Consider the following 18655-nt stretch of genomic DNA (forward strand, 5'->3'; position numbering starts at 1 on the left):
CTGACCAATCAGGAACAACCTTCTGATCAATTGGGAACAGTGGACGGGTTGGGCTGGGTAATCGGTCACTTTAAATCGTTTCCGCACTGCTGCATGCTCAGAAAAGCAGAGTTAGAAGTCATTTAAAAGGGAATTACCAGGTTATGCTACAGTGATGTTTGGCTAAAGTCCCATTTTAAGTACATGCAATCACACATGGGTGTCACACGGTCTCTCTGCACGAAACCTGATTGCTACGATGCTGAAATTATTGCTAAAAATTACTAAAAGATCCACGTGAGGACACTCAGTATTTTAATTGCATATTCAGACACTAGTTTTGGAAAAGCATTCTGGCAGTCAACACTGTATTAGGTTACATTCAGAAATAAACATTCAGTAGTATTTTCCTTCTGGCAGGACTAGTTATAAGGTAACTGGAGTCTCTTCCGTGTGGACGCTAGAAAGTTTGGGGACTTGTGACGTTTTAAAATGGTTTTAATGCAAACTGCTTTCTCGTATTGCTGTAAGAGACTGTATTAAAGGGGCCGTATCATTGAAAACCGTCTTTGCCCTGCCCTTCAAGTTACACTAGAGTTGAAGTTTTTAAAGTTTTGAAGTTTTTGTCACTGCTGGACTGAGAATAGTCCACCAAACAAAAACATCCAGCCAACAGTGTCCTGTGACCACTGATGAAGGACTAGAGGATGACCAACACAAACTGTGCAGCAGCAGATGAGCTATCATGTCTGACTTTACATCTACGAGGTGGACCAACAAGGTAGGAGTGTCTAAGGATGGGCCTACACTACACGATTTTTGCCAGATTTTAATCCCTATTTGCCCCTTGCGACAAATTTTCACAATCTAAAGCGATTTTCCAAGCCAGGAGCTTGATCGCAAGCGACTGATGGCGCGGATGATCTGGTAGCGTGAAAAAAGAAACGAGCTAATCTTTTGCCCTCCCATCGAACTCTGAAGTGATCAGAGGCCCTCCGATATTATCAAACATATTTGATACTTTTTAAAATTTGAAATTATCATATAGTAGGACTTTTTATCGCAAAACGTTGACTTTATTCTCGAAGTCTACTATTTTTTATATTTTTTACAGTGGCCCTAAAACACTGTTGCAGTCCTGACCATTGAAGAACAGGGTAACATACAAGTATGGAGAGAAACAGATGGACTACAGTCTGTAACTGTAGAACTACAAAGTGAAACTATATGGTCACTGGAGCTGATAAGATGGACAGTGAGTGCAGAACATAGTGTTCCTAATAAAGTGCTCAGTGAGTGTATATACACACTTGCATTTATATGCATGGTTTGACATCAAGCAGCATGTTAGTGATGAAGGAACTAGTGCAAACAGTGTGTTCAATAATGTGACCGTTTTGGAGGAGAAGCTGTTGCAGGGTCTGGAGGTGGTGGAACAGGTGCTCCGGTACCTTCTGCTAGGTAGCAGGCGGGTGAAGAGGGGTGGGAGGGGTCGTCCATGGTGCTGGTGGCTTGTAGCTTTTGTGTTAGAAGGTGTAAAGACACTTGATGATCTTCTCAGCTGTCCTGGACACTGGACAGAGTAGATTTTTTTTTGGCACAGGGCAGACCTGAGTCCAAATAGCACAAAAGAAAAAGATCTGGCAGTGAAGAATATTCAGTCTTGTGTAATAAAATGCTGTTATGGGGCCAACAGGGGACCATGGCCTGTTGGGGGCGCCCCTGTTAAAGCCCCTAGAGCCTTCCCACCCCACCCTGTGCTGAAGAGTACAGTATACTGTAAGGGGTGTTAATATTTCTGCCTGAACTCTGGAGGATCATGTCCTTCACAGAGGAGCCCAAACTTACCATCAGTAACTCAAACGCTACTGAATACTGTTTAATCAAAGTTAAAGACACATGGAGTCGACAGATTGGACACTGTGAACAAGGACATGGAGAGGGACACCGGTCAGATGCCAAAATGTGAGAAAACCCACTTATTTATAATTATTTTTTTGGCATCTAGTGCTGCAAATAATAGTATTCCTACTACATAAGTATTAGTATAAAAACTAAATTAGTACTAAATAACGGTGTACAGCATTGTTTTTCCACTGATTTCTTTTTTGCTGCAGCATATAAAATCAATTTTTGATTTCAACTTTTGTTAAGTTCTAATTTTACAAATCTATTTTCTCAATGACCAAAAAACAAAAAAAAAAATTAAAAAGAATTTATAAAGGTATTATTATTTTTATTATTGTTATTATAATACAATAAACTGTAGTCTGTTTTTCAAGTGTAATAGTCATCTCCTGTAGGTAGTAGCAGTAGAGATGTATGTATATGTGTATGTGTGTCTATATGTGTATGTGTATGTATGTGTAGCTGAAATTCTTTTCTATTTAAAGATCTGACCTTACAGTCAGCACTCACACATGTGTACATGTTTTTTTTATAGAGGAGTTTTAAACAAGCTTGAAATACACCAAGTCTCAGATCTCACCACTTCTATTAACTTTGCAACAGTAATAATAATAATAATAATAATAATAATAATAACCTTGTAGTTCTGTGATTGTACAGTATGTAATGAGTCTTTTGTAAATGAAGGAAATTTGGCGTTTTCATAACTAGTTTGAATCAAGACACCACATTTGCTAATTAAATTGTGTTCTGTCTGAAGGTAAAGATTTTATTGTAGCTGCTGCCTAATACAGATTTGAAACACAGGTGTGAAGTGATGTTGAACAGGTGGCATTTATCATGCAAAATACATTTATTACTAAAAGACACGTCTAAAGAGTACTCTGTAAAATAAATACCAAAATTTTAAAGGTCTCAGTGGAGATCTTGAGAGCCAGTTGGTCCAAAGCACAAAAACTATATTTTTATGGCTTTCCAGCAGTCAATCAGTCTTTATCCTTATTATTATTATTATTATTATTATTATTATTACTACTACTACTATTAACACATCTTAGACCAAGGAATAGTCCCTGAAAAGTTCATGCATCAGGCATTTGTAGTAAAAAAATGATCACTTTGATCATGCCCACTTTCTGAAGCCTTGTATCTTAAAAACTAAAGAAGCCACATGCCTAAAATTTTGCACTCTACCTACTGGCCAATTTCTTTACTTCCTGAAAATGTAAAGCAAATATGAGATGTCAAGAATTTATTCTGAAATCTTGTGATATAAGACATTTATTCACGTGCAGTTCTGTGCAAAAGTCTGCAGATTGCTTTAAGAAACTGAAAGTGAGTCTCCTGTAAAGAATGAAAGCTGTAATACAGGTAAAGAGAGACACACTGAGCACACAGCTGGCATTAGATTGAGGCTTCTGTGTCATTTTTTGTTAAATGTAAGCTTTCTCCTTTTTTTGACACAAAAATATTAATAACTTATACTTAATCACTGTTTTGACTGGAAATTAAATAAATCCGGCCTTTTGGATTTTTACAGAGCGACTCTTTATATATTTGTTTTACATTTACTTATCATTAAATTCTGGTATATTTTAAATGAGGCCTAATCTATATTTTAGGAAAATAAATAAGATTTTAGTTAAAATCCTGTCACAACTTCAGAGGTTGCTGAATGGTGTTACCTTGCAGAGTGATTAGCAGATATGATTGGCTTACAACTTATGAGGTCTGATACAATTGGCTTACAACCTACAAGGTCTAATATGATTACAAATTAAAAGAGTCTGATATGATTGGCTTACAACTTACGAGGTCTGATATGATTGGCTTACAACTTACGAGGTCTGATATGACTGGCTTACATCTTACAAGGTCTGATATAATTGGCTTACAACTTCTAAGGTCTGAAATGATTGGCTTACAACTTACAAGGTCTGATATAATTGGCTTACAGTTTACAAGATCTGATATGATTGGCTTACAACTTACACGGGCTAATATGAATGGCTTACAACTTACAAGGTCTGACATGATTGGCTTACAACTTACAAGGTCTGATATGATTGGCTTACATTTCACAAGATCTGATATGATTGGCTTACAACTTACTTGGTCTGATATGATTGGCTTACTTCTTAAGTGGTCTGATATGATTGGCTTACAACTTACGAGGTCTGATGTGATTGCCTTACAACTTTCGAGGTCCGGTATGATTGGCTTACAACTTTCGAGGTCCGGTATGATTGGCTTGCAACTTACAAGGTCCGACATGACTTGTCTAAACCTACGAGGTCTGATATAATTGGCTTACAACTTACGAGATCTTATATGATTGGCTGACACTTTACGAGGTCTGACATGATTGGCTTACAACTTACTTGGTCTAATATGATTGGCTTACAACTTTCAAGGTCTAATATGATTGGCCTACAACTTAGGAGGTCTGATATGATTGGCTTACATCTTACGAGGTCTGATATTATTGGCTTACAACTTACAAAGTCTGATATGATTGGCTTACAACTTTCAAGGTCTGATATGATTGGCTTGCAACTTACAATGTCTGATATGATTGGCTTACATCCTTCAAGGTCTGATATGATTGGCTTACAACTTACGAGGTCTGACATGATTGGCTTACAACTCACGTGGTCTGATATGATTGGCTTACAACTTACGAGATGTTATATGATTAGCTGACAATTTAGGAGGTCTGATATGATTTACTTACAACTTACAAGGTCTGATATGATTGGCTTACAACTAACAAGGTCTGATATGATTGGCTTACAACTAACAAAGTTTGATATGATTGGCTTACAACTTTTGAGGCCTAATATGATTGGCATTCAACTTTGTTTTGGACCCTTAGCTATGAATCCTCTACTGGACATTGTGTTACCTGGACAGTGGTCAGTCCGGTCGTCTTCACCTACAGAATTGTGGAGTGTGAGAACCTTCTGGATGCAAATAACGACACTTTACTCTTCGGGCACATAGCTGACCCTGAAGAAGTCCAAGCCCTTAAGCGAAGTACCAATCTACTGAGGAGGTTTGTGGTCATTGATGAAACCGTTAATGACCTCTATGGAGCCCAGGTGGTTCAGTACTTTGAATCATGGAAAGTTGTGTATAAAATCCTCCCTCTGCCCACCACAGAGGAGAACAAGAATATGATGCTTGTCACCAAAATCCTGGAGGAAGTCCACAGGTAACACACTGAACCTTTTTTCCTTTTTTTTTCTTTTTTCTTGAAGAACGCTTACAATGTTTGTGTGGCTTTATGTTTCAAAAGCAGTCAAAACTAGATGAAGAAAGTTTGTGAACAAACTCTATGTTGTTATTAAATCCCAGGTGGTTGTTAAGGTATTGCTGTTTTATCCCAAGTGGTTGCTAGGTTGTTGCTAGACCATTGCAAAAGAATCCTAGATGGTTGTTAATATGTATGTTTGTGTCCTAGCTTAAAAACTGCAACCTATGAAAATAGGTGCAAAACAATAAAATGAAAAACAAGTTGGCTTTGATGAGCCAAGTAAATTCATTTTTACATGACCATTTTCCAACCTCTTTTTATCCCCTAAGATAAAAGAGACCTTTTACTGTTCCAGTAACACCGATATATGCAAATTGCTTCAGTTTTGACTGGCTGCCCTGTATTGTGCATCATTCAAAAAGTAGTCTGCAGAAAAGACTGAAATCGTAAGGACTGGGGGGAAAAACAAAATTCAGCTACTTCTTGTGAATATGTAGATCCTTTGGAACTGTGAAACAGGTGGAGCTAAGATGCTGCAGGCTGAATGGGTGGGGCTAAACTGCTGTAAGCTGAAGTGTTGCCTGTAGATTCATATTTGCATGACTACTGTTTTATTATCCTGTCACAGGTTTGGCATTGACAGGCGCTCAGAGCCGATCATTGCGATTGGTGGAGGTGTGTGTTTGGACATCGTTGGACTGGCCGCCTCACTGTACCGCAGGAGGACCCCCTACATCCGCGTCCCCACCACACTACTGTCATACATTGATGCCAGCGTTGGGGCCAAGACTGGGGTCAACTTCTGCAGCTGTAAAAATAAGCTAGGCTCTTATACGCCACCTACAGCTGCGTTCTTGGACAGGAGCTTCTTAAGGACCGTTCCACGCCGACATATTTCAAACGGAATGGCCGAAATGTTAAAGGTACCACTGCATGGACTGGACCACAAAAACGGTTAGTTCCTAAAACCTTAGATATTTAGTTATAATTTTAAATATTGTTTTACATTTAATTGACATAATTGCGGTTAACAAATAACAGTTATGTAATGATGCAATTAATTACATATTTACTCAATTAATTACATATACAGTTAAACATTTACCATCAGTCTTTCAGTACTCACTATAAAGTATTCAGCATCTACTATGAATTATTCAGCAACCACTATGAATTATTCAGCATCTACTATAAATTATTCAGTACCTACTAAGAATTCTTCAGTGCCTACTATGAATTATTCAATACTTACTATGAATTATTCAGTATCTAATATGAATTTTTCAGTATCTACTAAGAATTATTTAGTATCTACTATGATTTATTCAGTAACTACTATGAATTATTCAATAACCACTATAAATTATTCAGTATCTACTATGAATTATTCTATATCCATTATGAATTATTCAATATCTACTATGAATTATTCACTGTTTACTATGAATTGTTCAGTACCTACTATAAAGTATTCAGTGGTTTCTTTGCATTAATCAGAATCTACAATTAATTATTCAGTACATATTATGAATTATTCAGTAACTACTTATTATTTGGTATGTACAGTTCAGTTTTTGCATCTGCAGTGAATTATCCAGTATGCACTATAAATTATTCAGTATGCACTATAAATTATTTAGTATGTACTAGAAATTATTCTGCATCTACTATAATTTATTCAGTATCTACTTTGTATTTTTCAGTATCTACTAAGAAATAGTAACTTTAATGAGTTATTGAGCCTCATTTTCTCCTATTGTTTGATATTGGGTTGTTATTAGACCACAATATTTTAGCTTTCCATTGTTTTACTGATATTCCTGTGTAGAGCACTTTGAACTTTTGTTGCTAAAACCTAAAATGTTATATCACTAAAGAATTATTATTATTATTGTTATTATTATTAGTAGTAGTATTATTATTATTATTGTTGTTGTTGTTGTTGTTATTATTATTATTATTATTATTCACTATCTGCTATGAATTGTTCTGTATTTAAATTAAAACTGTCTCACATATGACCCACTTACAGACCTTTGGAGTTAGAGTCATTTGGTGCAGTTTATATTTGCTAAAATAGATATAATTCTATATCTACATTAATATAGTTATAGTAGTTGCTGTTAAATAAGAATTGATTTGTAGACCCACATTTGTGCAGTTAAGAGTTTACAGACTTCAGGATATGAGTGCATTGCCTTTATTAATAAGTTCTACAAATAAGTCCTCTCTGTGTTCTAGATGGCTCTGATGAAACATAAGGGTCTGTTTGAGCTTCTGGAGATGGAGGGGCGGAGTTTACTGGACTTCGCCTTCCAGTCTTCCAGTGTCACTGAAGGGCGTGGCTACACAGATGCCGCCTCGTTGGCCACCAAGGTTGCTATAGTGACCATGCTGGAGGAACTGGCCCCAAACCTGTGGGAGGACGACCTGGACCGTCTGGTGGACTTTGGCCATTTGATCAGCCCTGAGCTGGAAATGGTGAGAAGAATGTGTTTAAGTTGTGTAAAGATGTCAGGTTAGGTTAAACCCACCTGATGAAATCTATGTTTTTATAAAGGCTAATGCTTAAAGAGGTAATTTGGCAAAAAAAGATCAGATTTACTCTGTTTCCCCCTCTTACCCTTATGTACTTGGCTGAATGTGCAGTCATGTGTAAATGTGTTCATAGTTGTGACATCACAGCCAAGACAAATTCTAAACAGATTTTATCGTCTTTATACAGCACCTTTACTGCATGTAGCGCTTCAGGTCTGTCCTTCAGACTACATTTTTTTCTGTTACAAAAAAACCTCAGAGACTCGAAACTCATCTTAGACTCACACCACAGACACTCAAGACTCAACTCAATCTCGCACCACAGAGCCTCAAGACTCAACTCAGACTCGAACCTCAGAGACTCGAGACTCCACTCAGACTCACACCTCAGAGACTTGAGACTCGACTGGGACTCACACCTCAGAGACTCAAGACTTAACTCAGACTCAAATCTCGTAGATTAGAGACTTTACTCAGACTTGCACCACAGAGACCCGAGACTTGACTCAGATTCACACATTAGACACTTAAGACTCGACTCAGACTCACATCTCAAAGACTCGAGACTCTACTCAGTCTAGCACCTCAGACACTTGAGACTCAAACTCACACCTCAGAGACTCAAGGCTCGACTTATAATCTCAAAGACTCAATACTCAGTTCAGACTCGCACCTTATGCCGGCCTTACACATGCGTCATCTCGATCGTTTGGTAAAGGTGGTCAAGATGGTGGTCTTAAGTCAGTCAAATCTCTGTAAAAAATGGCAATTCAATACAATAATCATATTAACTTAAAATGTAAACTGTCTGTTTTAATATTTCAGGTTCACTGAGCCGGAAACATGTAAGGAAATGTGCAGAGGACTTTAAGAATACCATTATTGAAGAATCATCAATTGTTTTCTATTTTTTTCTGTTTTCTGTTACACTAGTTTCTTATTTTGTTTGTTTGTTTCTTATGGTTTAGTTCATGACACCCGATCGACAATGCTGAATCACTGCATGTTGTGTCGATGTGTAAATCTTTATATCAAATTTAAAAAGTAGCTGCACATTTTTCAGGTTAATTAAAAGATTCTGGGGTGATGATCTGCCAGAGTATACAGTTCTATAGTGAACTGCTCTGAGCCCCAGATCTTTACACACCCAGCCAACGTATCTTCCCATCTGTACCCCTACAGAGTTGAAGGAAAAGTGTTTATCTGCTTGTAAATTTCCACCAGGTGCATTATGGAGAATAATCTCAAAAATCTAGTTGCAAGATTCCTAGTCTTTGCAAAATCATATTCTGTGACTAAAAAACGTGACACTGTCTTTAGATGTGAGAGGGTGTCAGACCTTAGTCTTTCAAAAGTCTTTTCAAAGGCTTCTAGTGTATGGTTAGCATTAGAGACTGCGTACTTGCATCACAAAGACTCAAGGCTTAACTCAGACTCACACCTCAGAGCTTTGAGACTTGACTCACTTAAATCGGACTTTCATCCCATTGACTCAAGAGCTGACTTGGACTCAGACCCCGGAGACTCGATACTTGGCTTGAACTCGCAACTCAGGGACTCGACTCAGACTCTAACTCTAGAGACTCGATTAAGACTGAAACCTCAGAGACTTGGGACTCATCACAGCTTTGATAAGGCTTTTGTGTCTGTGCTGCAGACGGTGCTGCCTGAGCTGCTGCATGGAGAAGCAGTGAACATAGACATGGCCTTTATGCTGTACGTGGCTCAAGAGCGAGGCTTTTTAACAGAAGAAGAAGTGAAGCGCATAATTTCCTGTATGAAACATCTGGAGCTTCCTGTCTGGCATCAGCAGTGCTCTCTGGATCTGGTGCAGAAATCTCTCAGTGAACGGCTCAAACACTCCGGTGGGAAGATGAGGATGCCTCTGCCTACAGGACTAGGCACAGCAGGTGGGTCGAAAATGCACCAGTTTGGACCTTTTTATTTTCCACATTTTAGATGAATAGAGAAAAATATGAAGCAAAGATTGATTAGCTCGAGCCACAAAATCTGAAAATCATTCACATACATACAAGTCTACCTGTCATGATTCTGATTCTGATAAAGTGATTCGGATTGTGATAAAGTGATTCTGAGTCTGATTATTATGTACATAATTATGATTCTGATAAAGTGATTCTGATGAAGTGATTCCGATTCTCACAGAGTGATTCTGATGAAGTGATTCTGATTCTCACAGAGTGATTCTGATTCTGATAAAGTCAAGTCAAGTCAAGTCAGGCTTTATTGTCATTCCAGCTATATACAAGTACACAGTGAAACGAACAACATTCCTCCAGAACCATGGTGGAACACAAATGCGAGACAATACAGTACAATGAACAAATATGAAAAACTTACAATAAATACAAAACAGAACACAGGCAGTACACGGTACTGAGAGTATGTGGAGTTGTGCAAAGGAGGATGTAACATACTATGAGATATTAGTAGCTTAGCAGATAGTCTAGCATATATGAGCATAGCAGTCATTGAGCTAGCAACTAGAGCAGCAATATACAGTATACAGTATTTGGTTGATACAGTAATTCCAGCAGCTAACATTGTCAAAGTGAAGTAAAATGTGCAAAGTCAGATATTGTTGTGGAAATAAAATGTGCAAAAATCCAAGTATTCAGATCTACAGTCATATCAAGTGAAGTGTTTCAGTGAAATGCAGTAACTATATCTATATAGTGTTCCATAATTTGGAACTGCAAGAAGTGGGGAGTGAGTTAGTGTATATGTGTGTGTGGGTCCGTAGGAGTTGAGGAATCTGATGGCTTGTGGAAAGAAACTGTTACACATTCTAGATGTGAGGGCCCGAATGCTGCGGTACCTTCTTCCAGATGGCAGAAGAGAGAACAGATTGTGTGAGGTTCGTGTGAACCCAATTCTACTGGATTTTCAGATGCAGCGTGTGGTGTAAATGTCCGTGATGGAGGGGAGAGAGACCCCGATGATCTTTTCAGCTGTCCTCACTATTCACTGGGGGGTCTTGCGGTCGGAGGCAGTGCAATTCCCAAACCAGACAGTAATTCAGCTCCTCAGGATGGTCTCTGTAGTGCCTCTGTAGAAGGTGGCAAGGATGGTGGGTGGGAGATGAGCTTTCCTTAACTTCCTCAGGAAATAGAGATGCTGCTGGGCTTTCTTGGTTATGAAGCTGGTGTTCAGGGTCCAGGTGATGTTCAGGGTCCAGGTGACGTTCTCCGCTAGGTGAACACCAAGGAACTTGGTGCTTGCAACGATCTCCACAGAGGAGTTGTTGATGGTGAGCGGAGAGTGGTCACTCTGTGCTCTCCTGAAGTCAACAACCATCTCCTTTGTTTTGTCCACATTCAGATGTAGGTTGTTGACATTACACAGTCGTGAGTAAGCAAAGTGAACAGCAGTGGTCTGAGCACACTGCCCCGGGGGTCTCCAGTGCTCAGTGTGATGGTGTTAGAGATGATGCTCCTGATGTTCCCTCAGTAAGAAAGTCCAGGATCCAATTGCAGAGGGAAATGTTCAGGCCCAGCAGGCTCAGCTTTCCAATGAGATGCTGAGGGATGATGGTGTTAAATGCTGAAGTCTATGAACAGCACTCTAACATAAGTGTCCTTTTTCTCAAGATGAGTGAGGGCCAGATGAAGAGTGGTGGCTATGGCGTCATCTGTAGAGAGGTTAGAGCGATATGCAAATTGCAGAGGGTCCAGTGAAGGAGGCAGCTGGGTCTTGATGTGCCTCATTACGAGCCTCTCGAAGCACTTCATGATAATGGGTGTGAGTGCAACGGGACGATAGTCTTTGAGGCAAGACACTGGAATATGAACTCCCGCTAGCTGGTCTGCACATTCCCTGAGCACTCTGCCAGGAATGTTGTCTGGTCCAGCAGCCTTTCGTGGGCTAACTCTGCGCAGAGTTTTCCTCACATCATAACTGTTTCTGATTGTGATTCTCATTCTGAAAAAGTGATTCTGATAAAGTGAGTCTGAGTCTGATTATTATAAACATGACTCTGATTCTGATAAAGTGGTTCTGATTTGAATATTTATAAAGGTATTCTGATTCTGACAAAGTAAATCTAATTTTGATTCTTGAGTTATTCTCATTCTTATTAAAAAAGTGGTTCTGATAAGGTGATTCTGATTTTGATCAAGTGATTCTGATGGTGATTCTCATTCTGATCAAGTGATTCTGATTTTGATCAAGGGATTCTGATTGTGATTCTTATTCTGATAAAGCGATTCTGATTCTGATAAAGTGATTTTGATTGTGATTCTGATAAAGTGATTCTGATTGTGATTCTGATAAAGTGACTCATTCTCAGAAAGTGATTCTGATTTTGATCAAGTGATTCTGATTGTAATTCTCATTCTGATAAAGTGATTCTGATTGTGATTCTCATTCTGATAAAGTGACTCATAAAGTGATTCTGATGTTTTTTCTAATTATGATTCTGTTAAAGTTATTTTGATGGTGTTAAAGTGATTTTGAAGGGTTTTCTTTGTTTTTACTTTTTCCACTATCATTTTCATGAAGGCAAGAAAACTATGAAATAAGACATACGGAATTGTGCATTGACCAAAAAAGTTTTCAACAAAACAAAACAATGACCACACACATTTGGTGGAAGACGATGGTGAGACAACATAAATTCTTTTGCAGGTTAATGTAATATAAATTGACGCTGCTCTGATGAGACTATTAATATTTGAATTTGCGCTGTATTAGATAGTAATGTATATCATAATCACCATAATATGTCCTGTGTTTCAGAAATCTTCAATGACACGGATAGCACCACCTTGTGCCAAGCGTTCAAGAAATGGTGTGAAGAGCTTGGCACTGGACATTAAGACCACTGCCTGAAACTTGAAAAATAAATAAATAAATAGATGCATTAATTAGTTTATGCTACATTTAGCTTATTAAAATGCTCTTTTAGTCTATAATAAAGGAGCTACATGATCCAAAACAGTAAAGATTTACAACATATGAACGGATCTGGTTCATTTGAACTGAATCTTTTAATAAACTAAAAATGATGAAAACAAAATGATTCACAAATTCAACTGAATCGAATGATTTTGGAGAATCTAGGCAATGTGAACTTCCAGGACATCACAACATAAACACCACAATTGTGTATGAGGAACAGCATCCTTTTATATGAAGGAGATAAATACAATTAAACTTGACTTGTGAATCAGTGAAACAACTGACATTTGATTCACTAAAAACTCACTGTTTGAAAGAATCACGCCAGTAAACTTTCTGTAGTATCTGTGTGAACCAAATAAAACTGTAACAGAATACCACAATGTAATGTATTAATGCAGATTTCCACAGTTTTTTTTTCATTTGTTTGTTTGTTTCTGCATAATTCAGTGTGTGAGGTGTAAACAGGGTGATTCAGAGTGGCTTGGTGTGAAATGGTTCAGATTTCTATACAGTGGTGGTGATAGCAACCAGGGGTCACCATGACTACAACACAAATCTAGACATTTTATTTAATATCCAAAACCACCAGTGAACCTACACGTTCTGAGTTTTGTATGGAATGTTGTTGATGGGAAAATAGTGGACAAATCTGAAATAATAAGTTTTCTTTGGGACTATTTTACCTCACAACATCCTGCATATTATATATCACTCCACTGTGAATGGATTTTAAGGCCAAAATCTCAGACATCAGGCAGTGCATTCATCACCATTTCATGTAATAACTGTGAGGGAGATTTTAGAGGTGGACGTCTGGTTCCTATCACCACCACTGTGAACAATTCTGTCTCGGCAAGTTTCTCTAGAACAGAGCATTTCACACCAAACCACTCTGAATGACTCTGTTTACATCATAACCACTTAATAATGGAGAACATTTTGGAATTCCTCCTTGGGAACAACTTCTTTGGGCCATAATTCAGTGTATATGAAGAAGAATAAATTTGCCTTGCGAATCAGCGAATCATTTGTAAGTTTGAATCATTAAAAGAGACAGTTTGAAAGAAGAAGCAATTCAGCAAATTGAATCAGACTTTACATTTTTTAGGTTTCTACTAATGACTCAAAAGAAAAATCTGTATATCACACATACCATTTACACACCAACACAATAATATTATAAAATATTTGAAACTGAGCCACCTAAACATTTTAATCAACAAAAATAACCTTTGCACACAGTGTGAAAACCATTCAAGACTTTAATGTTTGAAACATGTTTAAAACCCATCGCTAATGAACACACTGAAAACCAAATGCACTTATCAATCATTAAACCAAACGCTTACAAAGCTCCACCCGTGGCACTATTCACCACGTTATAGTGGCCTTTTTTGTCTGAATCCCAGAGTCTGATTCGTTAGATATGTAAATCGCAGGCTGGCTTTATAATGTTAAAAAGGCAAAATACAATTTTCAGATGCATTTCGTAAATGCAATTTCAAAAAGCGAAGGGCAAGCATACCTCTTTCAAGGAAATTCAACCAAAAATCACTATGAACAGGCCTCATTATAAATTACAGTTAGTAAGGTTTCACTAATATACCAGGACAAAGAGAAAACTATTTGTTCAGTGTAAATTTTAGTTTATTTGTATGTTTAAAGGGCCCATATCATGGAGTTTTTTTCTTTCCTTTTTTATAACGAAAGCGCTTGATGTAGTATGTAAACACAGAAGTTTCAGATCATACCGTTCACTCCTCAGTCCATAAAGTCTGTATGTGGAAGATAAGCTGCAAATACAGCCTGTTTTGAATTGTGATGTCACAGAAAAACAACACATTTACGTATATCCAACCATTTAGCCCACAGCAGTTTAACCCCACCCATTCACACTGAAGTTATAAGGAGTGTTTCAGCCCGGGCTGCTTTTTGAAAGAGACATAGCCAATCAGAACTGAGCTTATTTACATATATCAGTCTCAAAGGCACAGTAACAAGATTTTTACAAATAAAACCACAAAAATAAGTCGACCTTGTATAAAATCCAGATATGGGCCCTAATATACAAATTTTAAGGCCAAATGAATATGTTTAACCAGTTTCTGTACTATTTTACCTTTAAGCATATTTTTCAGCTCTGTGCTTCTCTAAGCTTTAACTAGTAATCTCACCACAATAAAGCGATAATTTGGCAAAAAAAGTCCTCAAAACAAATTCGCCACCCTTAGCTCAAATGTAATCAGTCAGCCAAGACATGTTTGGTGTTTTAAAGTTAGCTGGCTAAACAGGAAATCCTGCTTCATGAGACAGACTTCTGTCCGGTGTCTGAAGTTTGCTTCTATAGTTTTAGCACTGGAGGTCTGAGGCTAATGTAAGTAACAAGTAATGCGAGCCACCAACTAGCCTGGTGAGAAAACATTAGCAAGTAACATGAGCTAGTATGACACACTGTTATCTATAAACATGGACTAAAGAACATTAGCACAGCAGTAGCAGCCACCTGGAAGAGTTTTGTTTGTAAATGACTTAGCGACACCAGTTTTTTTGATTATTTACATGCAGTTAGCTTCCATTACTTATTAGCTACATTAGCCTCATAGCTCCAGTGTTAAAAGTATAGAAGCAAACGTCAGACACTGAACAGGGGTCTGTCTCATGAAGCAGGATTCCCTGTTTAGCCAGCTAACTTTAAGCTTACTTTTTTAGTTTGATCTAAGCCTCTTACCAATTAGGGACAGCCTTCTGACCAATCAGGGACCTTCTGACCAATCAGGGACAGATTCTTGATCGATTAGGGGCCTTCTGACCAATCAGGGACAGCCTTCAGACCAATCAGGGACCTTCTGACCAATCAGGGACAGATTCTTGATCGATCAGGGGCCTTCTGACCAATCAGAGACAGCCTTCTGACCAATCAGGGACCTTCTGACCAATCAGGGACAGATTCTTGATCGATCAGGGGCCTTCTGACCAATCAGGGACAGCCCTCTGACCAATCAGGGACCTTCTGACCAATTGGTGGGGACAGATGTTGGACCAATCAGGGACCTTATGACCAATCAGGAACAGTCTTCTAACCAATCAGGGACATTCTGACCAATCGGAGACCTTCTGACCAATTGGGGACAGATTTTGTGCCAATCAGGGACCTCCTGACCGATCAGGAACAGTCTCCAAACCAATCAGGGACATTCTGACCTATTGGGGATAGCTTTTGGACCAATCAGGGACAGCCCTCTGATGGAAATGTACTCTTTGGATCCTTTTTGGGTGACTTTTTTCACTTTTCGCTTTTCAGTAAAGAAAATAAAGCAGCTGCTTTATCACACATGCAATCACACATGGGTGTCACACAGTCTCTCTGCATGAAACCTGATTGCCACGATCCTGAAATTAATGCTAAAAATTACTAAAAATTACGATGACTGACTCGGCTAACGATCCACAAGAGGACACTCAGTATTTTAATTGCATATTCAGACACTACTTTAGTTTTGGCAACACATTCTGGCAGTCAACACTGTATTAGGTTACATTCTGAAAAAAAACATTCAGTAGTATTTTCCTTCCGGCAGGACTAGTTATAAAGTAACTGGAGTCTCCTATGTCTGGACGCTGGAAAGTTTGGGGACTTGTGACGTTTTAAAATAGTTTTAATGCAAACTGCTTTCTCGTATTGCTGTAAGAGACTGTATTAAAGGGCCCATATCATTGATAAACTGTCTTTGCCCTGCCCTTTAGAAAATTTTATGTAGTATGTAAACATTGCTAAAGTTTAAAAAAGCAACAGTCTAAAATGCTACAACAAGCCATATTGAATCTGCAGTTTTTGTGATGTCACAAAACCCAAAGCATTCATACATATCTATATATCTATATGCCTGCCTATTCGGCCTACAGCAGTTCACGCTGAAGTTATAAGGAGTGTTTCAACCAAGGAGCGCAGCCAATGAGAACAGAGCTCATTTGCATACGTCTTAAAGGCACAGCAACAAAAACAGCCTGTTTATTTCTAAGGGATCTAAGGGTCATGTAAAAATTTATTTTGTATGACTGTACACACTTAAAAAAGATTTTTCAAGGGTTCTTTAATAAAGAAAATGGTTCTGTATAGAATTATGAACGCTCAAAAAACTTTTCAAAAAGGTGCTATATAGAGCTATGTATAAAACATTCTCCATCAATCTGAAGAATGCTTTCATGATGCAAAGAACCATTTAAGCATGCAAAGAGTTCTTTGAGTGTTCATGGTTCTATAGAGAACCATTTCTTTACTAAAGAACCCCTGAAGAACCATCTTGTGTACATACAATTAAATGAAAAAATGTATGATATGGACTCTTTAATAGCAGTTTGGGAAAGAAAACTAAGACCTGCTCATCAAATTCAGGAAGATTTAAAAAAAAAAACTGTGATAATATTATTTGGAAAACTGCAAAATAATGCAAGGTGTCCCCAAACTTCAGATAAGCACTGTACATCCACAAAAAACTCCCATAAAGGTCAGAGAAAACATTCCGTAAGTAGGATTACAGTTTAAGGCACAGCTTTGTGGTTTAACTCTGGCCTCCGTTTCGATTGCTGTGTGCAAGACGATGCTTCGTTCTTCAGAAGTGCACTGAGAAAGTGCTGCACTGAATTACTGCACTCAAATGTGCACAAATTTCATTTACAATACTTTAAATATAGAAAGTGTCTATCCAAAAAAGTCTGTAAACTCCAGAAATGAAGGGTGTTAATAGTGAGTTTGTGCTGCAGTAACAGCCTCTACTCTTCTGAGAAGGCTTCTACATGTTGGAACATTGCTGTGAGGATTTGATAGAGCATTAGTGAGGTCAAGTACCGATGTTGGACGGTCAGTTCTGGTTCACTTCAACTCATCCCAAAGGTATTGGATGGAGCTCCATCACTCCAGAGAACAGTTCCACTGCTCCTCAGCCCAATGCTGGGGGGCTTTATACACCTCTAGCCTACGCTTGGCATTGGGCATGGTGACCAAGCGTCTCATGCTATTGGTCAGTGCTTTTCTATGAAGGTTATACGAGCTGTGTCAGCAATGAGTGACCTTAAAGCTGAATTCATGGACATATAGTGTAGGTTTAGTGATTTGGAGCCCCCTCTGGTGGAAAACTATAACTATAAATATATAACTGTGGCTACATCAGGACTTCTTTAATCTGCACTTAACACTTTTATAATAATAATAATAATTATAATAATAATAATATAGAAGAAGAAAAAGACGCATTCACCATACATAATAAATAAAGATGTAAATGTGACAAAGCCAATTCTATTATTATTATTATTATTATTACCATTATTATTATTGTCATCTTACAAGAAAGCCATACTTTTCTAATGCACATTTAAAAGTTATACAATGCTGCAGATTATTAGATACAGTAGAATGAATGCACCCTGGTTTTGGGGATTTGGTGGCCCTCTCTGGTGGAAATATGTAACTACAAGCATTTTAAGTATGTATATGACTAATAAATAATGAATGGAGTAAATTCAGTGCAGCACTTCTTTTCAGTGTACACAGGTTGGCTACTGAGCATCGACTCATAAAGTAACTGTTTGCATAGTTCCACACGCTGAGACGTTTCATAGCCAGGCTCATGTGGTCAACATAGTGGCACAAGGTAAAAGGTTATTAAAGGCTTTAAACCTAAAGTAGGTCAGAGCACTTCTGCTACAGTCGTACATTAACAAACAGTGTAAATATACAGTAACAATACAGCTTATAAGTTATACGTCATAGAGTCATATTACAACAGTCACATAGCACAATAAGCATGTAACCTCCCCCCCTCCCCCCACCCCACACACACACTTAATCAAGTGTTAGAATACAGAAAAAAGCTGAATTTGTTCTTTCTTTTCTAGATTTTTTTGAAGATTGGACATCCAGTGTTTTTGACAGAGTAATAAAAAACAACAGATCCCACATCAGCCTTCATTTTGCTCAGCATCTTTTAAAACTAAATGGAAGAAAAGTAAAAGTAAATAGAAAAAAAAGTTATAAGTAAATAGAACATTTTA

General features: G+C 38.0%; 1 protein-coding gene across 1 annotated transcript; it reads left to right on the forward strand.

Moving 5' to 3' along the window:
• Positions 1-1769: 1769 nt before the first annotated feature.
• On the forward strand, positions 1770-13079 carry LOC118822425 (2-epi-5-epi-valiolone synthase-like). Its single transcript, XM_036591476.1, has 6 exons — positions 1770-1944; positions 4763-5101; positions 5772-6066; positions 7385-7624; positions 9339-9591; positions 12440-13079. Exons 1-6 carry the CDS (start codon positions 1799-1801, stop codon positions 12517-12519), a joined length of 1353 nt encoding a protein of 450 aa, XP_036447369.1. The 5' UTR covers positions 1770-1798; the 3' UTR covers positions 12520-13079.
• Positions 13080-18655: the final 5576 nt, after the last annotated feature.

Source organism: Colossoma macropomum, unplaced genomic scaffold (assembly GCF_904425465.1).
Source record: "Colossoma macropomum unplaced genomic scaffold, Colossoma_macropomum, whole genome shotgun sequence".
Lineage (NCBI taxonomy): Eukaryota > Metazoa > Chordata > Actinopteri > Characiformes > Serrasalmidae > Colossoma > Colossoma macropomum.